Below are 25877 nucleotides of genomic sequence, written 5' to 3' on the forward strand. Positions count from 1 at the left end.
AGAGATAACAGGTCATTCATTTCCTCTGAGTAGAGAGATTGTGGGTGAATTTTCCCATCTCCCCCGAACATTTATGCGGCAGGATAGTTTCCTTTCCTTTCATTTTAATTTTATCTTTATTATTGACACTGTTACAGACAGGATGACCACAACCATATTAACAAACCAAAAACCTGTGCACAGAAACAAGATGAAAAAATATATGAAGATGTTAACCACAGTCTTTGGATGGTGAAAGTATGAGCGAGTTTCTCTTCTACATCGATTGCTGCAACTTCAAAGTTTCTATAACGAACAGTTCTGTGTTTATAATGGAAATATACGTAATAAAGGCGGATTACCAGGACACTATGATAAAGGTCGCTCAGGGTTTCCTTTCCTTCCATCTCCTTTGTTTCCCATCTTCTCCTCGCAGGAAGGCGGCCTTCTGGCCCCAGACGCGACCCTTACGCAGCAAGAGGGGATCGCAGTGGCCACAGAGCGGTTTGTCTGGCTAGGGCGATGCTTCCCTCTGAAAACCTCATCGCGTCAATAAAAACGTACCGAGGGTCCATTAGGAGGTAGGCCAGGAACAACTGTGGGTGTGAAAAGTCTCTGACTGTGACGCTTTCAACCAAGACCATAGGGTGAAGCTGGAGCCCCAGCAGGAGAATTATAAAGAGCCAGTTTGGCTCAGTGGTTAGAGCGTCAGCCCATCGACTGAAGGGTCCCGGGTTCAATTCCAGCCAAGGGCACATACCTCGGTTACAGGCTCAATCCCCAGCCCAGGTAGGGCATGTGCGGGAGGCAACCAATCGATGCATCTCTATCCCATCATTGTTTCTCTCTTTCCCTCTTCCACTCTCTCTGAAAAGCAATGGAAAAATATACATATATATCCTCAAGTGAGAATTAAAAGAGAGAGAGAGAGAGAGAGAAAGGGTGGAGGAAACCAAGAAAGACGGACTCCTGACCACTCATGAAGGGAGAGAGTCAGCAGCACAGCCTGAAAAGCAACCTGATGTTGAATGTTTGCACCATTTGCACTGTCCTCTGGCCTCCAAGTGAGTCTGTGGTCTGCCCTAAATAAGGGTTCCTCCTGGTGATGGGCAGAGCCAGAGCTGCCCAGCTGTTCCTGGGCATAACACCAGGGTTATATACTTTATCCAGAATCTTTGCTTTGAGCACCCACTGCTTCACAGTCTCAATAAACAAACAAAAACAGGGGAAATGAACTAATATTAACCCTGGCCTTACTCCTTTCAGCCAACCAAGCAGATGGTTTTAGGAGGTTAGAAGTCATTATCTGCAAAAATGATGGCCTGATGAAAATATATGAAATAAGAACTCCCAAGAGGAGCTGAAATTTCACTTCAAATAAAGAAAAAAGAGAGAAATAATAAGTGAAGGAGAGTGTGACACTTCTCTTTGGAAAGTGGTGGCTTTTTCTGAATTCTAACCGACTGCATGTCACTGACGCATCATTTAAGTGGCCTGGGTGGTTTTCCTTGTCAGGATAATAACGGATGTGACGCAGTGCTGGAGGACTACAAGGAAGCGAGACTACCAGGCAGACAGGCACTGCACAGTGACCTTGTAAAAGCTTTCAGTTCTTCTGATTATTCACATCCCTGAAAATGGATATGTCTGCAAATTGATTAAAAATCAACTTTGGAAATGATGCGGTGGATTATCAGTTTATTTCTCTCCCCCGCCAAATGAAAATTTTTAGTTGCTGATGCTTTTGCATTAAAGGAAACATTTATGTTCCCACCTTAAGCTTTACACATTGATTACCACTCACTGACTAGAGTAATTGCCTACCCTTGGGGTACGTTGAAGTCCTGAAAGATGTTCTTTGCTTCTCAGAACATCACATCACCATGCCTGTCACGATGAGATAGCATTGTATTTGCCCTGCTCAGCTGAAACTGAGATATTTCACTAGCTCTAATGATGCCTCCCTGACAACCAATTCATTTGGGAATGAGCCTAATGATTTGTCATTGAGGGACATAGAAGTTGATTTCAGAGAACTAAGAGCCAGTGACAAGTTGAACAAAACTACCCTTGTCAACTCATCCAGCAGGCAAGTGTTACAAGGAAAGTGTTCCAACTCTTGGATTTGAAGTGGCCTAGTCAAAATAAAGTTATCAACTCTCACAATTTAAAGATTCCCTGGCCATCAGCTCAGAAAGTACCTGCAGATATCAAAGCCTTGTCTGGAAGGTCATCAAGCCAGCTGTATCTCCCAAGTTTCTTCTTTCCACAGTTACTGACATTTCCAGAGATGAGAAAATCTGCAGTAACCACTTCCATCCATTCATGTAGGCACATACAATTCATTCATTCATTTTAGTCTATCAACAACCACTTATTGAGCCACTAAACGTGCTGTAACTATGATGGGTCATAGGGAAAACAAAAATGAATAAGACATGACGCCCTGACTTTAAACAGCTCACAATCTTATTAGGAAGACAGACATTAAATACAACGTAACACATGTGCAAGGGGCTACAGAAGTATAAACAAGGAAGCACCCAACTCATGAGAATTCTCCCAAATAAGACAATATTTGCATCAGGTGTTGCAGAGTGAATAGGCATTCTACAGACAGACAGAGGAGATATGGGAAAGAAAATTCCAGACAGAGAAACCTGGACATGCAAAATCTTAACAACACGAAAGGACATTGCACACCCAGTTTGAGAAGAGTTCGGTGTACAGGGATGTGAAGTACACACTCGGCAAAAGAAGAAGTAGCAGAAGTTTTAGGAAGGCAGATTTGAGGTCCAAATGTGCACAGCCTCAAAGGCCATTCCGAAGAAACTCATTTCATCCCATAGGTAAATGAGGTAGCCAGCATGGGGCTTTAATTTAAAGGGGACTATGCTGTCTTACTCGAATTGGTTCTCTCTCAGAACCCGGCATAACACCCTCTCACAATATAAATACTTGTTCAGTGGGGTTGCTGCTGCTCAACGGACATAATCAGATTTGTGCTTTAGAAAAGTGTCACTGAAAACAGTGCAGAGAATGGACTGAAATTGGAAAAGACTGGAAGAAAGGAAATCGGCACAGAGGCTCCCGCGATAGTCTGAGCGAGAGATGATGCAGCCTAAGGAAGGTGGGAAGGCAAGGAAGGGCGAGCTCAACAGTCACTTAGGAAAGAAAATGAATGGGACTTCGCTCGCTCCTGCCTGGATGTGGGAACCGAGTGAAACAGAGAGAAATTGGAAAGGACACCCAGATTTCTATCTTAGACAAGCGAGTATTCCCAAAGGCTAGGTACCCCTCTCAGCTCAAAGAAGAGGAGATTGATAGGATCCAGATTACAAGTGGAAGGGTTAGATTTGGACAGGGCCTGGGTCACCTCTTCTTTAGAGTCAAAAAGAAGATCGGTTGGAAGTGAGCACAGAAGAAAATACACAGTGACCTCAGGTCCGTCTAAGGCCCCTTTATATGTATGAAAAAACTAAGGCTCAGAGCAATTAAGGGAGTAGTTACCCAAGACCACACCATACATTAGAAGCAAAGCCAGAGCAATATAAAAAGTTTCCCCAGGGCTCCTCCCATGATATTACAATGTTTCCTTTCACAAATTAAGATAGTATCAAGCACTTTAACTTCCTGAGCATGGAAGTGGAAGAGGGAACATGTATGTAAATTAAGAGAAAATATGTACAGCTATCCCTTTCATTATTCTTGGCAATTTGTTTCATAACCTGGTACATGGGAACATTTACTTTCTTTATTCTAAGGGAAATATTTGGAAAGATCAATAGACAGTCATACTAGCCTTGGAGCCATGATTTTTGTAATGTAACAAATAAATGTTTTTGAATGAAGTACCCCGGATGAGTACCCCAGAGTTAAGTTTTTAAAAAAACGAATTCAGTTTTGTAATTTCTTAATTGAAAAGTTGTTACTGATGCATCAGAAGACATTTCTGCTGTCTTTGTAATACAATTTTTAAGTCTTCTTAAAAGGAGGCATTCAGATTTACTAACTTGTTTTTTACTCATCCAAAAATCAGTATTTTGGACTCTTAATAAATTGAATTAAGGGTTTCAAAATGTAATTCATGAGTGGCAGGAGATACAGCAAATATTGAACAGAATAACTTCATGTTCCTTATCAATATTTCATTCCTTACTATCTGCTTAAAATGTCACAACCCAATGCATGGCCAGTCCTTCCCTCCGGCCAGAATCACGTGACTGTGACCAACGTGACTCCCGGTTGTGTGTCAGGCTGACTCCAACATCCTGAGGGAATATGAAGCTTCTCCTTCAATCCAATTCCCTTCCATTCAAAACCCCAGTGAGGAGTGAAAGTAGAAGCAAGGAAAAGACAGACTGCTTCAACACTTAGTTTTATCTTCCATATACTACCCACTAATAAAATATTCAAGACTATTTGTCAAAGTACCTGGCATATAAAAGACACTTAAGCAGTTTTTAATCTCAAGTGAGAAGTAATGATGGTAAATATAAATCATGGTTAATTTCCTATATCTTTACAATTATCTAAGTAAAATTAGGAAGGAAAGTAGTCTTTATACATTTTAAATGGTGCTAATGACAAAGGAAGTAAATTGAACCACAACAGGAACCCGTGAGAATCTTCAATAGAGTGAAGGGATCCAGGCGCTGGCTTCCTCATTTGTGACTTGGCACATGCTATGGGCACCTTCCAAAACAGCATTTTATCCCAGAGACCATCCCTGATCCCTCCTCTCAGCCAGGTCCCCTTGTCATCTGCTTTTATTTCATCTAGCACATGCCGTACAATTATACTAACTTCTCTGTACCGTAATTACTTTTTCTTTTCTTCTTTTTTTTTTTTTTTTTTTTTTGCTATTATCTCTTTAATTGCCTATCTTTCTGACCAGACAGCAAGTTCTAGAAAACCAGACTACCTGTACTGTTCATCACTGTAAGCCCAGAGCCTGGCAAGTGCCTCACACTTAGTAGGTGCCCAGTAAGGACTTCTTGCATGAACAAATGGGTAAATGAACGAAAGATGGAATGGAATGATTTGCTAAGTCAACTTTTTTTTTAAAGAGGCTTGTCCATATAATAACATAAGTTATTGCAAAATAATAAATAGTAGCATAATGTAAAGGATTTGAGTTTGGGGTGGGGAAGAAAGCTAGGTACTCGGTTAAGTTTAACAGCTACTATGTTCCTTTCCCTTTGCCTCTAATAGCCTTCGGGCCAGAGCTTTCCTGGGTTTTAGTTGACTGCAGCGCCATCTACTGCTGAGTTGGAGGAAGATCCACCTTTCCACTTGCTGATTGCAGGTGGGGCCTGAGACTAGACTCGAGGACGCTCAGGAGTCACCCCGCCATCCTGCATAATAATTCTTACAGACCATTATCTCCACTTCACAGATGGACAACTTACTGCATGTTTCATTAACATATCCCACCGCAAATCAGAGACAGAGCCCTCAACAGCAACTCCTGGCTACAACACCCCTCGCGGGAGCCCCGCCGAACATGAGGAATGACTGTAGCATAGCAAATGCCTCGCTAGAGAAAATGCATCACTAGCATAGCTCCTCTTTATCTGAATATCACCTCTACGACTATATTTGGCTTTGAGAAATTCTCACCTCTTTAGGAATTTGCCCCATAAACTGTGGCAGCTCCAAACAAAATGAATGGGGGGGGGGGGGGAAATCAGGAAACTCAGAAGAGTATAAGGAAGCATCCTCATGCCATTTTGCAAAAATAATATACTCCTCCTATTTTTCTAGTTGGAGTAAGAAGTCTCTCTGTGTTAGCTCATTCACTGAGGCCAATCTGCTGGTTAGGCTATAAGAGATGCAAAAAATACTAGAGGCAGCATTGCTTGGGATCACAGATGAACACATCCCAAGCTGTACACTCAAATGCTTACAGAATTCCAAATTTCACACAGGACTGTGTTTATTGCCTGAAATAAAGTAAAAAGTGACACACCACCACCCCAAGCTGCTGTCCCCTCAGCAGGTCATTCTGTTGACTGATGCCCACTCCAGTGTGTGCACATTCATGCTCATTGCCTTGATTTTTAAAGCAAGCACTGTCCTAGCAAGCAATCCACTGTCACTTCTCTTCACCTCCTTGGGGGACTTATTTATTTCATCAGGAAAGAAATCGTCTTTCTAAAGCTGCAGTCTACCTTTAGACAGACTTACTTTTCAACTCAGGCTTAGAAGACATATGACGATGTGATAGTTACTAGCCTAATAAGACGTTCTGTAGGTGATCGAAGGGAAATGATAAAAACGTACGAATGACAGTAACAGACATAATATTCTTTACTGTATATCCCAGACAGCCAACTGATTCTCACAGAATGCTTCCATGGGTTTTTGCCAGCTTTTCTATCTATAACTAAACGATGGCTGCACTTCATCGATGGTTTGCATCCCACTCCACTAACTGTTCTCCCAATAAACTTGCTGTCCTTAAGTCATTCACTGCTTAACGATGCCTCATTCCACTACGAATTAAATTTGTCAGTGCAAACACACTGAAGAGCACAGGCAGAGATAAAATGTAGTAAAATAATCAGAAAGTGAAAAGGTTTCAGTATGTTTGCCTGCATTTTTTAAATAATTCATTTAATTTTAAGTTAACATAATTTGATTTTTTTGTAAAATTTTTCTTTTTTTTTAATCCTCCCCTGAGGATATGTTTTCATTGATTTTTTTTTTTTTAAGAGAGAGAGGGGAATAGAAAGGGAAAGGGAGAAGGAGAGGGAGGGGGGAGAAAGAGAGAGAAAGGGAAAGAAAACTTTGATATGAGAGAGAAACATAGATCAGCTGCCTCCCCTATGCACCCTGAACAGGAATGAAACCCACAACCTAGGTATGTGCCCTGACCAGGAATTGAACTTGCCACCTTTTGGTGTAAAGGACAATGCTCCAACCCACTGAGCCACCGGGCCAGGACAATTTGATTTTTTTTTAATGGGTGTGTTTAACAATTAGCTTACAAAATTCCTGAAGCTTGAACAATCAACTCTTGCAATTCAGCACGAGTTGGCTCCAGCATGGCACTGGAAGAAGCTCATGAAACTGTGAGAGAAATTCAAGTTCATGTACACATTCAGAGCGGCATCTTTACAACCAAATAGACGTGGGCTTAACTCTTGGCTCTGTCACTTACTGGATATATGAATTTAATCTTCAATTTATTCTTACGCAAAAATAGTCATCATGGAAACAATCTGTCTGAGTAGCTGGGTTCACAGTAGTAGGAAGATTTAGCAGGAAGACTAGACACAGGAGTCGAAGGTGGCCTAGTTCGCCCTCATTGCTCCGCTGCAGGAAGGTAACAGCCAGGCGGTTTTACTTTTGCAGACACGAGGGCAGAGAGGCATGGAATGCCCTTGTCACTATCATTAGGGTAAAAATAAATGACATAACACAAATAAAAATTTTTAACAGGGCCCAAACTAGCTAGTCTAAGGGTCTAAAGAAGTCCGCCTTTACTGGAGGATAGTGAGGGCCAGCCAACTGCAGCTTTAATGAAAACAGATGCTATAAAATTCTAACTCCTTTTTATCTTTTTTTTTTAAATCCTCACCCAAGGACATACTTAGAGAGGGGTGGGGGGAGAGAGAGAGAGAGGGAGAGGGAAAGAGAAAGGTGAGAGGGAAACATCAATTGGTTGCCTTCCGTACATGCCCCCACCAGAGATCGAACCCGCAACCCAGGTATGTGCCCTGACTGGAACCAAACCAGCACCCCTTCGGTGCACAGGACGGCGCTCAACCAGCTGAGCCCCTCCGGCCGGGCTCACTCCTTTTTAAAAACCACCTTCTGGACCCCTTAATCTCCCAAGTGAGGCTTCCTCAATTTCTCAGACAAAAGGCACGTCCGCTGGCCCCTTGCACCCACAGTGTGGTCCACAGACCAGCAACAATGGGCACCTCCTGGGAACCTCGTACAATTGCTGCAAATGCCCCACCCCAGGCCTCCTGAATCAGCACCCACATTTTATCAGCATTTCCAGGGGATGCGTGTGTACGTTAATGTTCAGGAAGCACCGCTCTGGCTTCTTCCTAAGGATTATGCTCATCTGCATAAAGTTATTAAGACATCATGGTGCAGAGAAGTTGAATATAAACTTGCATAAGGCTACAGAGTAGAACAAAACACTCAGTTTTCAAGTTCATAGCTTACGGCTATTGCCTTTGTAATAAATAGCCTCCAGATAGCTGTGTTATGATTTTTTTTCTTTCTTTAACAGAATTCTATGATCATCCTACATGTTCCGAACATTAAAGTAAAGAATTAATGTTGGAGGAAAAAGCCTTAAAGGCAAAAATGTAGAAAAGACACAGAAACCTCATCTATAGCCTGAAGAAGTAATATCTGAAAAGTAAAAAATGCCAATCAATTATTGATGTTGTCTCTAAGGCGATCACTTCAAATCTCCTCACACTACACTGGTTAAGTCTAACAGCTAATTATGAGTTGTGCAGACAACCACTGGGTCATGTTGGAAAGAACGAATCGGCAAAGGCCACTAGAAATCCTCGTCAGGTTTTTAAATAGTTCAACTATTATACTCTCAAGAACATCTAGATTTTCAAATTGATTTTTGGTAGTGGATTCCCTTTTCTCAAATATAGTCCTACCAGGAACTCTCAGAGGTTTTGGGGTTTTTTTCCCCACAGCAGATGACACATCCTGCCTCACATTATAGATCTTTCCTCCCATGACTCATATGCTCCCAGAGAGCAGACACTGTGTTCTGCTCATCACTAATGATCTAGAAATAATTTATAAATAGCAAAGTTTTCTGGGGTGTGCCTGATTAAGGTGAGTGCACCTGGAAGGAGACCTCCAAAAGTGCAAAGTGCTCACCAAGCTGGTTTTGCTTCAGCGAAGCTGAATTTACCACCACCTGTTCCACCTCCACCCCGGGGGGTCATGTGACAAGTTCTCACCCATAGAACCCGAGTGCAAGGAAAATGAGTGGGTTCCAGGCTGAGTTGTTCTGAGCGGCTTCCCTAAGTTCTCTCCTTCTCCTGCCTTCCAGCTGGATGCAGGGGACCCAGCGAGGTTGCTTAGGCCCACGAAGATGGTGGAGACACTCGGGGGCAGCGTAACCGAGTGACAGTGGGGAGGGCAAGCACAAGTAGACTGTGTGAAGCCAGTGACACTGGAGTTGTTTGTTATAGCAGCTGACCTTCCCTGACAGATACAGGCCACTTATCCAAAGTCTACCCCGCGGTTCCTTTAGTAAACAAGTATTCTTCCACAATATAAATGCCTTCAAACAAATCAGAGTTACAAGGTATTCTTACATTAGTATGTAAGAAAAAAATCTAAACTTTGGAATAAGAAAGAGATTATTGGATATCCTTTTAACGGCATGCTGAAGCTTCTGAGAAGTGTCTGATCCTATTAGGGCTCCGTACTGCCTTTGGGCTATTTTACAACCCTTTAAACTGTAGATAACTGATTCTTCTCTAGACAGGCAAACTTGACTGTCCTGTGGAGGGTCAGCCCTTGCTCCTTGGAAAAAGTGAGTCCTGCATCCATCTGTAAGTTAATTTGAACAGGCCTTGCCTCCAGGTAACTGTGTACTGATACAGGGGGAGAGATTAGGAGCAGACTAAAGCCTCTTTGGGTCCCAGGGTTGTCCTGTGTGGGTGCCACTCATGCTCAAAGGAAGAGGGTGACGTGAGGATGCCGAGGACAATGACCAGGGAGAAGGAGAAAGAGAAGATTCCACTAAAAACAAACTTCTTGGACCATGATTTCTCCAGGGGTTGCCTCCACCTCCTTTTGATCAGAGGATTAAATACGAATGGTCTTTATATCTCTCTGTGGTTTCTTACGGCTGAGCCCTGAATGGCGAGGCCTACCTGGCAACAACCTCCACTCAACCCTGAGCGCACAGCCTCCCTCATCCATCTGCTTCCAACAAGCAGGGCTCGGAAGCCCAAGGCCTTGGTCCTGCAGGATGTGCAACAGGTTATCGGGCTTGTGATAAACAAGCCCAGGTGGGAGTTCACCCAGTGCCTATGGCTGATTTCACATCAAACTTCACACAGCTGGAAGTCGCCAACATTACTTTGGGTATTTATCCCCAAGGAGCCATCAAATCCATCCTGTTCCAAATAGCTGCTGTCCTCTGTCAAGAGGAGCAGCTTGAAATTCGAATCCCATTATTTCAGAAAGATTTCAGCCCTACAGGAAAACTTACAGATGGAAGGTATAAATCAGAGTTCCCTTAGCTGTGAGCACGCCTCCAATTTAAATTCCTTCCCTGGGTCTTGATGAGGGGTATGTCTGTAAACATCTTATTTTGGAGATTCTTCACATGAATTGAGACTGGGACCCCTTGTTGACCATAGATCTATATTTTGTGCCAGGTTCTGTGAAAGAATCTTTCTGTCCAACAGAAAAGCAGGAGGTTCTGAGTTAGAAAAGCAGAACCCAGTGGTTATGAATTCTCAAATGATGAAGGTCACTGGCAGACTTCAGCCTTACCTGCTCATGCAACATTTAAGGCTTCAGCATCCTTCTATGGGATCAATGGGAGATGGGGGGGGGGGGGGGAAGCCACTTAATTGCTCTAGTTTCTGAAATGCAAAAGTTAAGTATGTTCTTTCCTTGATCCAGATTAAATAAGACAAATAAAACTGGGGGGACTCCGAATGTTTCAGCTTCTTAATAGAGTGAGCCAATAACATCCGATTAAGTAATCGAATTAAGCAACCTGAATTTAGCACCATCCACCTCCAAATAAGAGGTAAGGACACTGTTTTCACTACGTCCTCAACTTTTGTTCTAGCATAACTGGAAGCCCTTTAACATCATCTTTGCTTACGTTCCTCTGTGTTTTTTAAAGAGGACAATTTATGCTTAGTTTCTTCCTTTCTGATAATTTCCTCCCAGTTTTCACACTATATCTTCTGGTTTAATTCTCAGAGAGCCTGCTAGATGTTTTCGCATGTTAATAATTCCCCAGCTGAGCCTACAAGTGCATTCTGATTACAGAGAAATGAGTTCACAGCACTCTCCTCCAATATAAGGTGCCTTATTAATGTTTTTATTAACTGTAGCTGATGAGGAGATTGTTCCCTGGCTTAGTTCCAAGGCTCCTTTTCTAGCTCTCCAAAGGAAAAGCGACTGCTAAATTTTCCCATAGAAATTCATTCCTAGTGAAAGAAATGGGATTTTTCCCCCCAATTTCCTAATTCAACATAGTTTAATTATGTAAATACAGATAAAGGTGTCAGCTTCTGGAAAGCATTAGGTCTATTATCTCATACAGATCATTAAAAGAAATAAAGATGAATCCTTTGAAGCTGAGATATTTGGGTTTTGGTTTCCTAATCAACGAGTTAAAAATTCTTTTTAGTGAACCTTTGGTACAAGAACCCAATATCAAGGACCTCCTACACCGCATTAAAGACATGAAAAGAGAAAATTTATTTCAAACCAGGGCTCTAAAGCATTTAAAATACTACATTATAGGTGTGATTTTGCTGCAGCCAAAAATGAGACACAGAGGTGAGACACAATTCTCTGATGGGGGAAGCAATGAACCAGTGGCAGAGAGAATCAGAATTAATAAACTTCTCAGTTGCATCTAGGTGATGCTATGGCTGTTTTTATTCTTTAATAAAACTTATCAAAGGCCTCATCTCTATTAAGCCACCTCAGTAACTATTTGGAAAATTTTTAAATGACTGATCACTGAGAGAATACAATCATCTGGTTCTCTGCTGATTCAGATGGTAAGGATTATGAAGGTAGTTGGTCCAACATTTCCAACAGTGTAGAATCATTCAAAGTTCATTCTAAAATGTTAGATTACTTTCCACAAAAGAGAAATGGCAATTATGTGACATGATGCTAAAGCTAGGGGGGTATTCATCTTGCAATATATAAGTGTATCGAATCAACACGTTGTATACCTTCAATTTTCGGAATGTTATATGTCAATTATATCTCAATAACGCTGGAAAATAAAATAAAATGTTAGATCATGTTCCAGAAAACCTAGCCTCAAAATGTTATCTATTGTTTATGACCTGAAGGCATGCTGTAATTAGTTCATTACTAAAGAATTTGTAGATGTAAATTTGGGGTAAGTAAAGAGAACCAAAGAAAATTAAGATCAGATGAAGCTCTACCTGCCATGGGATATATAAGCTTAATGTCAGTTATTAGCATTATGGGGAGCCCCCAGTATCTGCTCACTTAGCATCTTTTCCATGAATCTCACTCACTCCATTTAAAACCCCCACTCCATCACCATGTTGCTACCAGGGCAGTTATATAAGAGACTCCTGCCTAACTGGCCAAGTGCAATAAAGCATCCCGATCCCTCCTCCCAACTGTGCTTGACAGTCTCAGGCCCAGGATGGCTACCAGCTGGAAAAGAACCCTTTTTAAGCAACCAAATGTACTCAGTGCTGACTGCTAGATGCTACGAGGGTTTGAGGAAGTAATGAGCAAAATGAGATAGTGCCCGGCCGGGCGTGGCTCAGCGGTTGAGCATCGACCTAGGATCCAGGCGATCAGGGTTCGATTCCCGGTCAGGGCACATGCCCGGGTTGCGGGCTGCAGCCGATCGATGACTCTCTCATCATTGATGTTTCTATCTCTCTCTCCCTCTCCTTTCCTCTCTCTGAAATCAATAAAGATACATTAAAAAAGGAAAAAAATGAGTTAGTGCAGTGAATGGAAGTTGAGCAGTACTGACAATAACTGCTGGAAGGGTTTCCCAAGGAAGGAGTCAGTATGAGTTAGGGCTGCCAGGAAAGGCTTCGGCAAGAGCTGGGTACAGACAGGTGCATGTCTGCAGAAATGCATGTCCTGGAGACGGTGACAATGGCCCAATGAAGGCACAGGCCGAGGACAGAGCACCTGGGAAAACAAAGTGGGAACACAGACCCCAGACAGATCACAGAGGCCCTGGAATATAGCAGGGGTAAGTGTATAAAAGAGAGGAGACTTTTTTTTTTATCCTCACTTGAGGATATTTTTTTCATTGCTTTTTAGACAGACTAGAACAGAGGGGGGAAGAGGGGAGAGAGAGAGAGAGAAACATTGATGTGAGAGAGACACATCGATGTGAGAGAGACACATGGACTGGCTGCCTCCAGCATGAGCCCCGAGCCGGGGCCAGGGATCGAACCTACAACCCAGCTCCGTGCCGGTGACAGGGAATCGAACCTGTGACCCCTTGGTGCACAGGCCAACACTAACTACTGACCCACACCAGCCAGGGCGAGACAAATACATTTTAAGAAATGTTTCCTATCTGTGAACTGTCAAATCCTGAGTTCCCTGATCTAAATCTCTGATTCCTTGTTTTAACATTTAATCCCTCCTTTGCTTTGGCTACATAGGATTTTTACGTTTCACCACCAAGCCTTAGGATTTCAAAAGCCTTGGCTTCCTGGGGCCAGCCTGAGACGTTGGCAGTTGTTTTCAATCACACGGAACCTACTACTCCAGTACTGGGGAGACCCAACTGGCGTGGGGTTTTATTTTAACACCCAAGGCTGACTTCCCTCCCTCAACACAGGAACATCTCAAGGAGGCCTTATGCCTGAGGGAGTTGGCTGCGTGCTCTGGACATACAAAATCGTACAAAAGTGTGACTGCCACTATGCTGTAGACACTCTCTATTTTATGGATTCCCTCATTAGCGTTTGAGAATCAGAGTGGACTTCTCACTCATTTTCTCAAAATAAAGCTTACAAGGAGAAAAAGGGAATGTGCAGTGTTCCACAGCTGACTTGGGCCGAAGTAAATGATGTGTGTGTGTATGGGAGCTGGGGAGGAAGGGAGGGAAGGGCGGGGAAAGAGAGAGAGAGAGACCTGAGTTCTGCCCGAGATTTTTGGTACAAAAGTCCAACCAACAGCTGTGGAAAATTAGTACCTGTCAGTCTTTTAAAAAATTTAGCACAACCCACAAAATTATCCATGCCATCAATCCTTGCCTCTTTCCAAATAGCCAACATTTTCTGTTAAAGGAACACAAAAGTTTGACTGTAGCCAATATACAGAACTATTCATCAGTGGTGTCATAAACATAAAAATGAAAGAAAAAAAAAAACAGAAGAAACCCAAAACACTAATTCAAAAATATATGCACCCCTATGTTCATTGCAGCATTATTTACAATAGCAAAGATCTGGAAGCAGCCCAAGTGCCCATCAGTAGATGAGTGGATGAAAAAGCTGTAATCTATAAGGCCATAGAAAATAAGGAAATCTTACATTTTGCAACAACATGGGTGGACCTGGAGATTATTATACTAAGTGACATAAGTCAGTCAGAGAAAGACAAATACCATATGATCTCACTCTATGTGGAATCTAATGAACAAAATAAACCAACGAATAAAACAGAAACAGAACAGACTGACAGCTGGAACTTGGGGGGCTCGGTGAAAAAAGTGAAGGAATTAAGGAGAAAAAAAACAGAAAAGAAAAAAACCAGAGTATATTAAAGTGTTTTTAGGTCAGCACCTGATTTTCTTTAGGCATGGCCAGTTCTCTTTTTGATTTTTGGTTCATATAAATTTCCATATTTGTGGTCCTCAGTACACACCTGTGAGCACAGTTGGAAATGGGCAGCAGGAAGTCTATTCACTTTTACGTATTTAACCTATTTATAACCTACCTCAAGCTATAAAGAGGATTTAAGCCTTCTGACAAAGATACCTCCAATATAACAGGAGAAAAATCTTTCACCACAGACGTATGAACAGATTTTTCTCCCCTAGAAACCCCAACTACTGCTAATCTGCAAGCCAGCAACAGCTCAAATGGAAAGATCTATGAAGAGATACTCTCTTGGCCTTGGAAAGCATCCTCCCCGCAGACCCAATTTCCCTGTGCACTCATGCTCAGGAGGCAGGGGGAGGCAGGGACCACAACCTCTAGTTTAAACTCTGGTACCAGGGTATCTTGCCTGTATGAAGAAGGTGGTCTGCAGCTAAGTCTTCTGCTCCTCCTGTCTAGGAAATACATAATTCAGTTCTTTCCAAAGAAAGAGAGCATGATATCACCCTCAAATCCAGAAGCCCTGGGGACCATCTGGGGACCAGGAAGAACCCCACCAGGTAACTGGCAAGATGCCCACTCAGACCGGGAGATGCTCAGTCATCCCAGATGCAGGAATCTAGGTACAGGCTCCACGGCCAGATTTAAGAGTGTGTAATGTGACTGTGGGTTTTCTGGGAAAATTAGAGCACAAATATGGACTTTAAATTTGACCTCTATAGGACTGTAAAAAAGCTAAAAAAAAATTTAAGATACACTAATCCAATACACAAAAGACCATGATGAAAAGCAATGTAAATCTTTGCTAACAGGGATTCCATTCATAGAAGACAGAAACACTTCTTAAAATTCTTTCTCCATCCCCCTGCATAAACAGAAGCTACCTCACCCCAAGGGAACAACCAATGGATTGTGTCTAGGACAGCTGTCTTCTACGGCAGAACCCAGGCATCAGCATTTTTATAGCTCTCTAGGTGACTCCGATGTGCCACCAAGACTGAGAACCGCTAGCCTGCAGGCTTTGGCCAATCTGCCACTCACTTTGTGCTGGTTACATTGGATTAAGGTTTCATTCCCCCCTCTCCTCTATATACATATTTAATTACATCTGCCTGGCAGCTTCCCCAGCAACCTTTTTAGTCCATAGTTTAATATGTTATGCATCGAAATACACTGACATTTGCTGCAATGAAGAGTTCCTTGAAATCTCACACTTCCCACTATCTTTTCACGGAGCATCTTTTTTTCTTTTTTTTTTTTTTTTGCTGCCAGAGCCCATGTTGCACTATATTTAAGTGTTCAGTCTTAGCTACATAGTATTTTGAAAGAATAAGAGAGAGGACAACGAAAAGAAAGAAGAGCTGACACATTTCAGAGCTAAGAGTCTGACTTTCTCACGGTCCATTGCTCGGTTTCTATACGGTCCAAATGCCACACCCTTGGCCTGCAGTTCATCCCACCTCCCTACCAATTCAAAAACACATGTGTCTTGGGTTCCTTTCTCTTTAACCTTAAAATCCTGAAAATCACCCACTAATGAACTTGATAAATTAATACTAATAAATGATGATAAATAAATGATACTATCTTAATGGGTTATCTACCCAGATTGCAGATCCGCATTTTTCTAAGGCCTTCTCAAGATGCTTTATCTCAATCCAAAGGAAGGCTCTAATATTTAAAAGTAGGCACCATGTTTAGGCAGGAAGGTTGATATAAATTAGAGGGCTGGGGAAAGCACCCCTGAAGTCACACCTCACAGATGGCTGCCCACTCAAGGCAACCCCTGGTTATAGTGATGATTCAGGTCCCTGCTACGGATTTGCTCAGCCACTGACTTCACATCTATGGGGCCACTCTCTGCCCTAGGACAATTTCTCTCTTCATAAGCCAGACTCCCAGTATTTCCACAACATACAACAAACACTTGTAGGTACTCAATGAATGTGTAATTAAAATAATAGATACATGAGTGCTCTTCATTCCTTTGCTTTCCACAAACATCCTTAGAAAGCTAATTGAATATCAGGTTTGTTTAAGACCTCCAGAAAAAAATATTCCATTTCCTAAATCAAGAGCCCATTCTAATATTTGATGCAGGTTTTTGAAGAAAAGTGAAGAGAGACGTAATAATTCTGCTCATAACTAACTGATGGCTTTTGGAAGATATGTCCATCCACGGCATCAACCAAACTGTAAAGTGCCCCAATGCAGTCTCTTACTGAGGAAGAAAATGGAACAATGCCACCTTCAGACCCTCATCCAGAACTCGCAAACTCAAAATATACTTAAAGATTTTGATTTTACAAGACTGCTCGTAGGATTCCTAGAGGATAGAAGAGACATGGATAAGTATCGGCAACAAGAGAAGAAAACAGAAAAGCACAGAAATCATGGGTGACAGGACGGCTGATTGAAACCCACCCCCATCCACGGCACCAGTCATGTGATCAAATTCCATTTGCCAATGATTGTTTAGAAATGACCTAATGTCGTTTCAATATGACCTAATCCTCGCCAGTTAGAAGCAAGAGGAATTCTACTTGGGGAGTCTCAGAAAGGCTTCCTCTTTCATAAGAAAGAAACACAGTGAAAAGGAAGTGACAGTCTCCTTTTCCCGGGACACCTGAAACTGCTGCAGGCATTGCAACTACAGAGTGGGGCAAATGTAGGTTTACAGTTGTGAGTACTTGAGACAGAGTTTATTCTTGTACTATTATTTATTAATTGTTGTATTATTTTCCATACAATCAACTGTAAACTCACTTTTGCCCAACCCTGTATAGAGAGGCCAGCCTGGGGGCAAAGTCAACGCACCAGGGAGGACAGTGCAGCAAGCTGGAAAGACCTTGAGTCAGTTCATGACAGTTGAGTTACTAAGTCAACTGACCCAAGAGCTCTATCTCTGGACTTCCTGTATTGAGAGAAAATATATTTCTTCACTCTTTAAACCAACTGAAGTTAAGGTTTCTGCTACCTGTATGTAGTTCAAGGCATCCTAACAGATATAGAATATAAAAATGAAAGAATCTCCAGGTATTAATTACATTGGAAATGTTTAAACATTAAAATGGATATGTTGACCCAACTTGGGTCATATTGACTTTATACTTCAAAAAGGATAATTGTGTGATTTATCATAGTAACAGGAGAAGTGGTGTGGGTCAAGCATCTGCTCTTTGTACAGGTTCTTGCCAGTAAATCTGAAAATGAACTTATTAGATCATAAAAGAAATTGATTCTGTACATGTGAATAAAGAGCTTACTGTATGCTACTGGCATTTTACCAGTCAATCCACCTCACCCATCACATGGAACTTTTTCTCCTGAGTCCCTCTATCCTGACAACACAGTTCATTCCACAGTCAAGCTGAGCTCTCTCCTTCCAAAGCTCTAGAGGCAACGTGTATATGACAATTACTGCTTCGCCTCAGAAAGTCATCTAAGTTTTCCACTCTTCACAGGAAATGAGACTATAAGCTATTCAAAGAATTTGCATTATTTTTAGTCAATCCCAACTACCCACTTCAATCTGTTCATTTTTCAACGTTTATGTGGTTTTAGCATTTGATTTAGAATACCATTCACATTGCCACATAAAATGTGACAATCTATAAAAAAATAACCCACTCACTTAAAAATAGGAAAGAAGACGATGGCCAATTAAAGTCTTATTATACTAAATAGGTTTACTTTCTAAAGGGTCTCAATGCTTGCATTTTTAATGATTCATTAAGGAAAACCTACTGAATTTTACAATGTTCACACTCTGACTACAGCTGCTGTACAACTCTACTTTCTAAAATGATGCCGCTTATAAAATACTCACTGAATCTGCATCAGTTGCTTATTTCTACTGCAAGAAATTACCACAAACTTACTGCCTCAAAGTAACAAGTTCATTATCTTACAGTGCTGCGGGTCAAAATCTGAAATAGGTCTTGAGGGGCTGAAATGAAGGCGTCAGCAGGGTTCTGTTCCTTCTGGAAGCTCAAGGGGGGGGTCCATCTCCTTCCCTTTTCCAGCTTCTGGAGGCTGCCAGCATGCCTTGGCTCCTGGCCACATCACTCTGACCTGTGCCTGTCATCACATCTCCTTCTCTGACTCTGACCTTCCTACCTCCCCCTTATCTGGCCCACCCAGACAATCCAGGATGACATCCCCATCTCAAGATCCTTAATTTGGTCACATCAGCAAAGTCCTTTTTACCATGTAAGGTAACACAGTCACAGAGTCCAAGGACTACAACATGGACATCTTTGGGGAGCCGTTATTCTACCTACCACAAAATTCATCACAAACAGGGGAGGTTTTCTTTTATTTCACCTAATCTGAGTGCATTTAGGAAACCGTATCAATTAATATTGATCCAGAAGTTGTTACTGGTTTTCATTTATGAGGAGATACTCTTGTTACTCCAAGGAAAAGTCAATGAGCTAATAAAATTTCAGTCCCAGATGCCACTCAAACACAGTCTTCCCACAATAGGGAAACCAACAGTTTGACAGATTTGTCCCGTGTTTTGGTTCCCAGAAAACCCACAACGCTAAAACCATGCGGACAAAATGAATTTATCAGGAAAAGAAGTGACAGTAAAAGGTAAGAGACATTTAAGAAAATGGTAAACTATTATAACAGGGGAAAATCTGATATAAAACAGATGTCATTGCCAACCCATCTGTATGCACCGTGCTCTTTGAACCTTCCAATGCCTTTGTGCAAATTCTTTCTTGGGCCTCCTTCCCCTGCAAGCTCTCTCTTATCTACACATTCTACACGTGACAGCTCTGCACACTCCAAGCTAATATAAATAACCCCCTTCTACATTTCTGCTCTGCCCTCTTACAACTACTTTTATCATAGAAACCCTCCCTGCACTGAAACCTTGATGAAATGGGCTCTGCTCTGATCAAGAAAAAGCACTGCCTTGTTTTCCTCTTTTCCAAATGCCATGCAAAGTTCCAGGAACATAGTAGGTGCTCAATTAGGTTTGTTAGATTAGAAAAATTAATTAACCAAATCTAAAAGACGGTTCATTGAAGATTCCTATAAGGGAGAAAAGATGGCTTTAAACATCCTCATGCATGTTTCTTTAGTTCTAGAGATTATGAAAAGGATTCCTCCTCAGACTGCAAACCTTTAAAGGTTTTACCAATTCCAGCTTGAACTTAAAAAAGAGCGCTTGTTTTAAGCTACCCAATCATGCGATAAACTGGCACTGTGACTTTCCCATTCCATACTCATTTGAATGCACTCACCTTTCTCACCCCTGATCTAAAAGAGAGGTTTCATGGGAGGAGAGGAGAACACTCTTTAAGAAATAAGATGTAGCAGGATTCTAAATTAGAAGTTTCAGCCAGGCACCAAGACACACTGGTATGATATTCCAAAGTGACATCCCTGACCAGCATCCATATTTTCAACAAAATCCCCCAAAACGAGTTATATGACTGTTAAACCTAACTTCTGCTACCCTGAAGATGACAAATGGACCCAACTGTTAAGGACAAAGAGAATTTTCTTTGGAGAAGACGTCTCTTTACCTCAGGTCAAGAGAGTGAGGCCCCAAGGAATCACCCAAAGCTTAATAGCGTCTCTTCCGAAAGAGCCAAGAGAAGACGGACAGGGGGCCTCCCTGCTGACAGGGAGGAGAGTGCCCAGTGGGTGTCAGCCTGCCTCCATGGCGTCTCTCACGGAAAATGTGGGCCATGCCCGAGAAAGCAAGCGTGGGGCTGTCTGGACACTGGCTGCTCAAGTGAGACTGTCCGACCGTGGCAGCCACAAGAGAGAACAGAACGGTCATCAGACTAGATTCTCCCCTAGGGAGTAAAGTCTAAGAGGACAAAGGGGACAAAATACATTGATTTCCTGACTGCAGACCATTCACCCTGCTCATAAGGCACACCGGGTACCCCGTTTCCTCCCGCTGGGAGGTCCTCCCCAAGCTAGGGCTGCCCTCCAGCTGGACAGGAAAGAGGGGATTCCTTCCAAAGGCTAGGGAGCCACGCTCTGGGGGGGCAGGCGCAGGCTGTGGGGAACCTGGTTACCTAAGAGTGTTAAATATAAACACGCTGAAGAAAAACCTGATAACTGCACCCCAAGTGGACCGTCCATAAACACGAACAGAAAATCCACCTTGCACCACAATCGTGTCCCCTTAGAAAAGCACAAGGAGGGGGGCCCGGAAAGGGGCGGCTCGCGGCTCTTACCCAGGCCCTGGTTCTGCTCCTCCCAGGCCAGGGCGCCTGGCACCTGGTAGGTGGCGCCCTCCAGGAGGTGCAGGCGGGCCTGCTGGGCACCCGGCTCCTGCGAGGGGGCGCCCGGGAGGGCAGGCCCGCGGGGCTCCGCGTCGGCCGCCAGGCCTTCGTCCAGGGGGTCAGCGTCCTCCTCGGCGTCCTCCTCGGCATCTTCCTCCTCCTCCTCCTCCTCCTCATCTTCCTCCTCATCTTCCTCCTCGCCGTCATCACCGTCCGGCCCCTCTAGACAGGAAGAGATGAATGAGAAACACCAGGAAGCACAGCGGCTGCCAGTGAAGCTTTGAACCGACCCGCACACTCCCCCTCCGCTGGGCCTGGCCTTCTAAAACAAACGCCACAGCCAAGTTGAACCATGTGCGTTTGGGGGTTTTGTGCCCATCATTTTTATTTTTAATTTTTATTGAATGTATTGGGGTGACATTGGTTAATAAAATTATATAGGTTTTCAGGGGTACGATTCTATAATATGTCATCTGTATACTGCACTGTGTTTACCACCCGAAGTCAAGTCTCCTTCCTTCACCAATTATCCCCACTTTACCCTCTTTTTTAAAAAATATATATATGTCTTTATTGATTTCAGAGAGAGGAAGGGAGAGAGAGAGAGAGACAGTGATGAGAGAGTCATTGATCGGCTGCCTCCTGCACGCCCCCGACTGGGGATCGAGCCCGCAACCCGGGCATGTGCCCCGACGCCATGATCTCCTAGGTCCTAGGCTGACGCTCAACCACTGAGCCGCCCCCGACAGGGCCCCACTTTCCCTCTTTTACCTCCCCGTCCCCCTTTCCTATGGTAATCACCATGCTGCTGTCTGTGTCTATGAGGGGGTGTGTGTGCGTGTGTGTGCGTGTGTGTGTGTGTGTGTGTGTACACGAGCACGCTTAATCCCTTCCCCTATTTCACCCAGGCCCCCGGCCCCCTCCGCTCTGACAACTGTCACTCTGTTCTCTGTATCTATGAGTCTGTTTTTATTTCGTTTGTTAATTTTGTTCATTAGATTCCACACATAAATGAAATCATACGGTACTTATCTTCCTCTGACTGGCTTATTTCACTTAGCGTAATACTCTCCAGGGCCATCCATGTCACAAAAGGTAAGATTTCCTTCTTTTTTACGACTGAGCAGTTAGTATTCCACTGTGTAAATGTACCACAGCTGTTTTATCGACTCATCTACTGATGTGTGCCCATCCCTCATCTACGTGTTAAACTTTTAAAATCACAGCTCTGTCAGATAATTATTATGCATCATGTGTATTTGGAGTCAAAGTTCAAGGGATATGAATTTTTTTACTAGTCACCTTTATATTTACAAGGTTAGAAAACAACCCCTTCCTGTTTTCTGGGGGTTATTAAAAATTTATCCATTAGAAAGCGCACAGAAAAGCTAACAGAGCTTAAAAGGAGTGCCCCAGTCCCTTTATATCTTACAAGACTAAACAAGATAACTCATTACTTTGGTACAATTTTCTTTTCCTTCTTCTTCCACATCAGGGTGCAGAACTTACCACCCTGTTAAGTGAGAGGCACCTAAACCCACTCCTGAAACTTCTCTTGACAGAGGCGTGGCCCACACAACTGGAAACAGCTGCATCAATGGTCCAGCCCAACTGGAAAGGGAACTGGGGGATGGGGTACTGATCAAGGACACTCAGAAAAGCAACATGGTTGAAAAATCATTTTCGTTACTGTCGCCCTAAGAGTTAAATTCACGACTTGTCATTTTCAACGCTTCAGGTGGGGTAGGTTTAGGGAACATAAGATCTCCAACTTCATTTTGCTTCACCAATTTTAATTTTTTGGAACACCATGAGGCCCCACCCTCCCCACGGATGGGCCCCTGAAGCCACCGAGGAATTCCCAGACTCTCCTTTGCTGCCTCGAGACAATTTTCCCCACACACATCCCTTTTCATCCATCATTTACAGGGTTGTTGCTGTGGGGTTTTTTTACTTTTAAAAAAATATTACATCTAATCTTTTTCATTCCTATCCTATAACTTTGTAGGACTAATACCTGCCACTATTCCAAAACTTCAACGAGTATTTGTCAAGCACCTGTTTCCCGTCGTAGGAATAGGCAAGAATGTCTCTGCCTTCAGAGAGCTGATCTGCCCAACCCAAGGAGACATCCAGCAAACAGACAGGTATCTGATACAAGTTCCACCCTGATTAAAACTCGCAAAGACAGAAGGTGCCAGGTGCTCTGGTCTGGATGGGGAGATGGAGGAAAGCTTTTCTGATAAGGGAAAGTTCGAACAGAAATCATACCAAAATAATGAATTCTCCTGTTTAATTTAGGGTAATTTAGAAAGAGCATTCCCAGCAGTGGGAAACAGAGGGAAGAGCAAGGGCAAAAGCGTGAGGCAGATGTGTGCTGGTAGTGTTCAAAGAATGGCAAAGACGGGGCTGGGGGGTGGGGGGATTGGAAGGGACAGAGAATCTAGGAAATGAGGGGCAGGGGTAGGCAGTGGCCATACCTGACATATATTTATAATGAATGACTCTGGCTGCAGTGTAGAGAACAGGATATCAGAGCAAGAGACAAAGCAAGGGGGCCCCATCAGGAGGCTATTTCAAAATCCAGGGGATAGAGGATGGTGCTCTGAACTGGGGTACAGTCCTAGATGTGGGGAGAGGGGGTCCGATCTGGGATGTAACTCGAAGAAGGAGCCCTGCCGATAATTACAATGTGGAATGTGGGAGGAAGACCCCCACTTTACCAAAAATGGGGACCAAAGCATAAAGAGCAAAATCAAGAATTTCATTTTAGACAATAATTGGGCGATGGCTATGCCTACAAGCATTCAAGTGGAGGTGTGGGAGGCCTAAGGAAGGTCAAAGCTAGAAATAAAAATCTAAGAGTCATCAATTAATAAACAATATTTAAAGCCTTAAGACTGGCTGAGATCACCAAGAGAATGAGTGTTGGGAGAGAGAGAAGCTGACAGAGAAAAAGTAATGGGGTCACTGGACTACCGAACATTTAGAAGTTGGCCAGCAGAGGGAGATCCAGCAAAGGAGACAGAGAAGTGACTGCTGCCCTGGGAGGAAAACCAAGGCCAGTGTGGGGTCAAGGACGCCAAATGAAGAAAACACCTCTGAGGTGCTGAGAATGTCTGTGTGGCTTTGACATCACCTCTGCCTTTGCCATTTTGGAGGTCACTGCTGACCTTGACAAAAGTTTCCGTGAAATGGTAGGGACAAAATCAGGACTGGAATGGTTGAAAAGAAAATTAGGGAAAAAAAGTTAGTAGACACAGCAAATACAGCTCTTACAAGAAATTTGAAAAGGAGAGAGACACTAGGGGGGCGCTGAAGGGAGATACGCGGTCAAGGGTAGGTTCTTAAGATAGGAGATATTAGCATTTGCTTGTAAGTTAATGAGGAAGATCTGGTAGAGGGGACACGGATGGTGCAGGAGAGAGAGGAGGCGGCCACTGGAGCAATGTCCTGAGAGGTGAGGTATCAGAGAGAGAGGTTACACAGGCAGACGCCGGAGCCACACACTTACCATGGCTGTGTCACTTTGAAAGGTTACTGAATTTGGGTGCGCCTCAGCTGCTTCATCTTTTTAGTGGCCCTTTTCTTTCCCTGACACAGTTTCAAATTAAATCTAAGGTAAATAAATTAGAGCACAGGAAGAAGAGGCCGGATAGCATGAAAAGAGACAGGGTGGCTTCGCTGAGTGGAGGCTGAGCATGCATTTGTCTCTCTCCCACTGTCCCTCAAGGGAATGGCTCTGACACATCCCAGGGGCATGTTCCTAAAAGAATAAGCATTTGTTGCGATGTGTTTACCCTATACCGATATAACCAAAAGCCACCGTAGCAAAACCGTTTCCACACATAAACAGTGACTGAAGCACTAGAAATGGCACCGCTTTGATTTTCCAGATATTTTTTAGCTTGGACGTTAAATTGGGCACAAAACATAAAAGCCAGAAAAGAAAAAAATTAAACCTGTTTTGAGAACAGATTCTCCAGCAGATGGCGCTCTGGGATCACAAGGGGTTGAGGAATCCTGGAAGCTTCTGAGTAATGACCACAAAGTTCAGCAGCCCGCAATGTTAGGCCAACTTAGGATTTTTAGGCTTTCATTACATTTCTAAAATCTTTAATACTCCTGCCAGCTAAAAAAGTGCTTTTCCATTTTTACCATGTACTATTAGATGTGTACAAAAGGAAAGATATACAGTATTTGTTATTAAGCTTAATACTAAAATGAACCCAGAGAATTCACCATTTAACTTAAGAATTGAAATGTTACTAATGCTGCTGCATCTACTTGCAAATTCCTCTATCATCTTACCCAACTTCTTCCCCTTAATGCCATAAGAAAAAGTACTGGATATTATTTCCTGCGACTTTTTTTTCACTTGGGTTTGTGGTTTTAAGTCTCACACATCTTGTACAAAACACTGGTCTGTTTATTGCACACTGATGTATGGTATTCCATTATGCAAACGGAATTTATTTATTTATCCTCAGGTCAATAAACATTTGGGTGATCTAGTTGTTGCCAATCTTCTCATGTTATGCACAGTGCTGCTCTGAGCTCTTACAGATGATCTCTAATGTATCTATTCAAGGGTTTCTCCAGGGTGTATCCCTAAAAGCGTAACTGCTAGGGCAAGTGGTCAATGCCCTAAATAACATCTAGATAAATTTCCGCAGCTCCACATCCTCACCAACCATTGCTGTTGTCAAACATTAATTTTTTTAATCCAGTGTGTATAAAATGTCACAGTAGATGTAATTTGCATTTCTCTAATTACTTCTAAGGTTGTGTATCTTAATCATATGTTCGTGTATCTCAGGAAAACACCTACCCATATGTTTGTTCCCTTCTGGGTTGTGTCATTTCCTATTGATTCTTTTAGAGCTCTTTCTAGTCTAGATTTTTTGGAGTTCTTTCTATTCTAGACACTTATCTTTTATGAGTTATATGTATTACAAGTATCTCTTCTAGTTTTAGAAGTGGTACTTTCACTACCTTTCTCATATCTTTTTAGTTTTTAGTTTGAATAGAGCTGAATTTATCAATATTTTCTTTTATGGTTAGCGATTTTTGTGTCAGAAATTTTTTAAAATCCTTC

The 25877-nt window shown here is 42.7% G+C and overlaps 1 protein-coding gene across 2 annotated transcripts in view; it reads right to left on the minus strand.

The window, feature by feature from the left end:
• Window positions 1–25877, minus strand: part of ARMH4 (armadillo like helical domain containing 4) — a 92661-nt gene that overhangs the window by 36417 nt on the left and 30367 nt on the right. For both annotated transcript variants that reach the window (XM_081156278.1, XM_081156277.1), the window contains exon 5: window positions 20732–21001. In XM_081156278.1, the coding sequence (XP_081012404.1) occupies window positions 20732–21001 (270 nt within the window). The remainder of the gene's footprint in view (window positions 1–20731; window positions 21002–25877) is intronic.

The sequence above is a fragment of the Miniopterus schreibersii genome (assembly GCF_964146895.1).
Source record: "Miniopterus schreibersii genome assembly, chromosome: 1".
NCBI classification, from domain to species: Eukaryota; Metazoa; Chordata; class Mammalia; order Chiroptera; family Miniopteridae; genus Miniopterus; species Miniopterus schreibersii.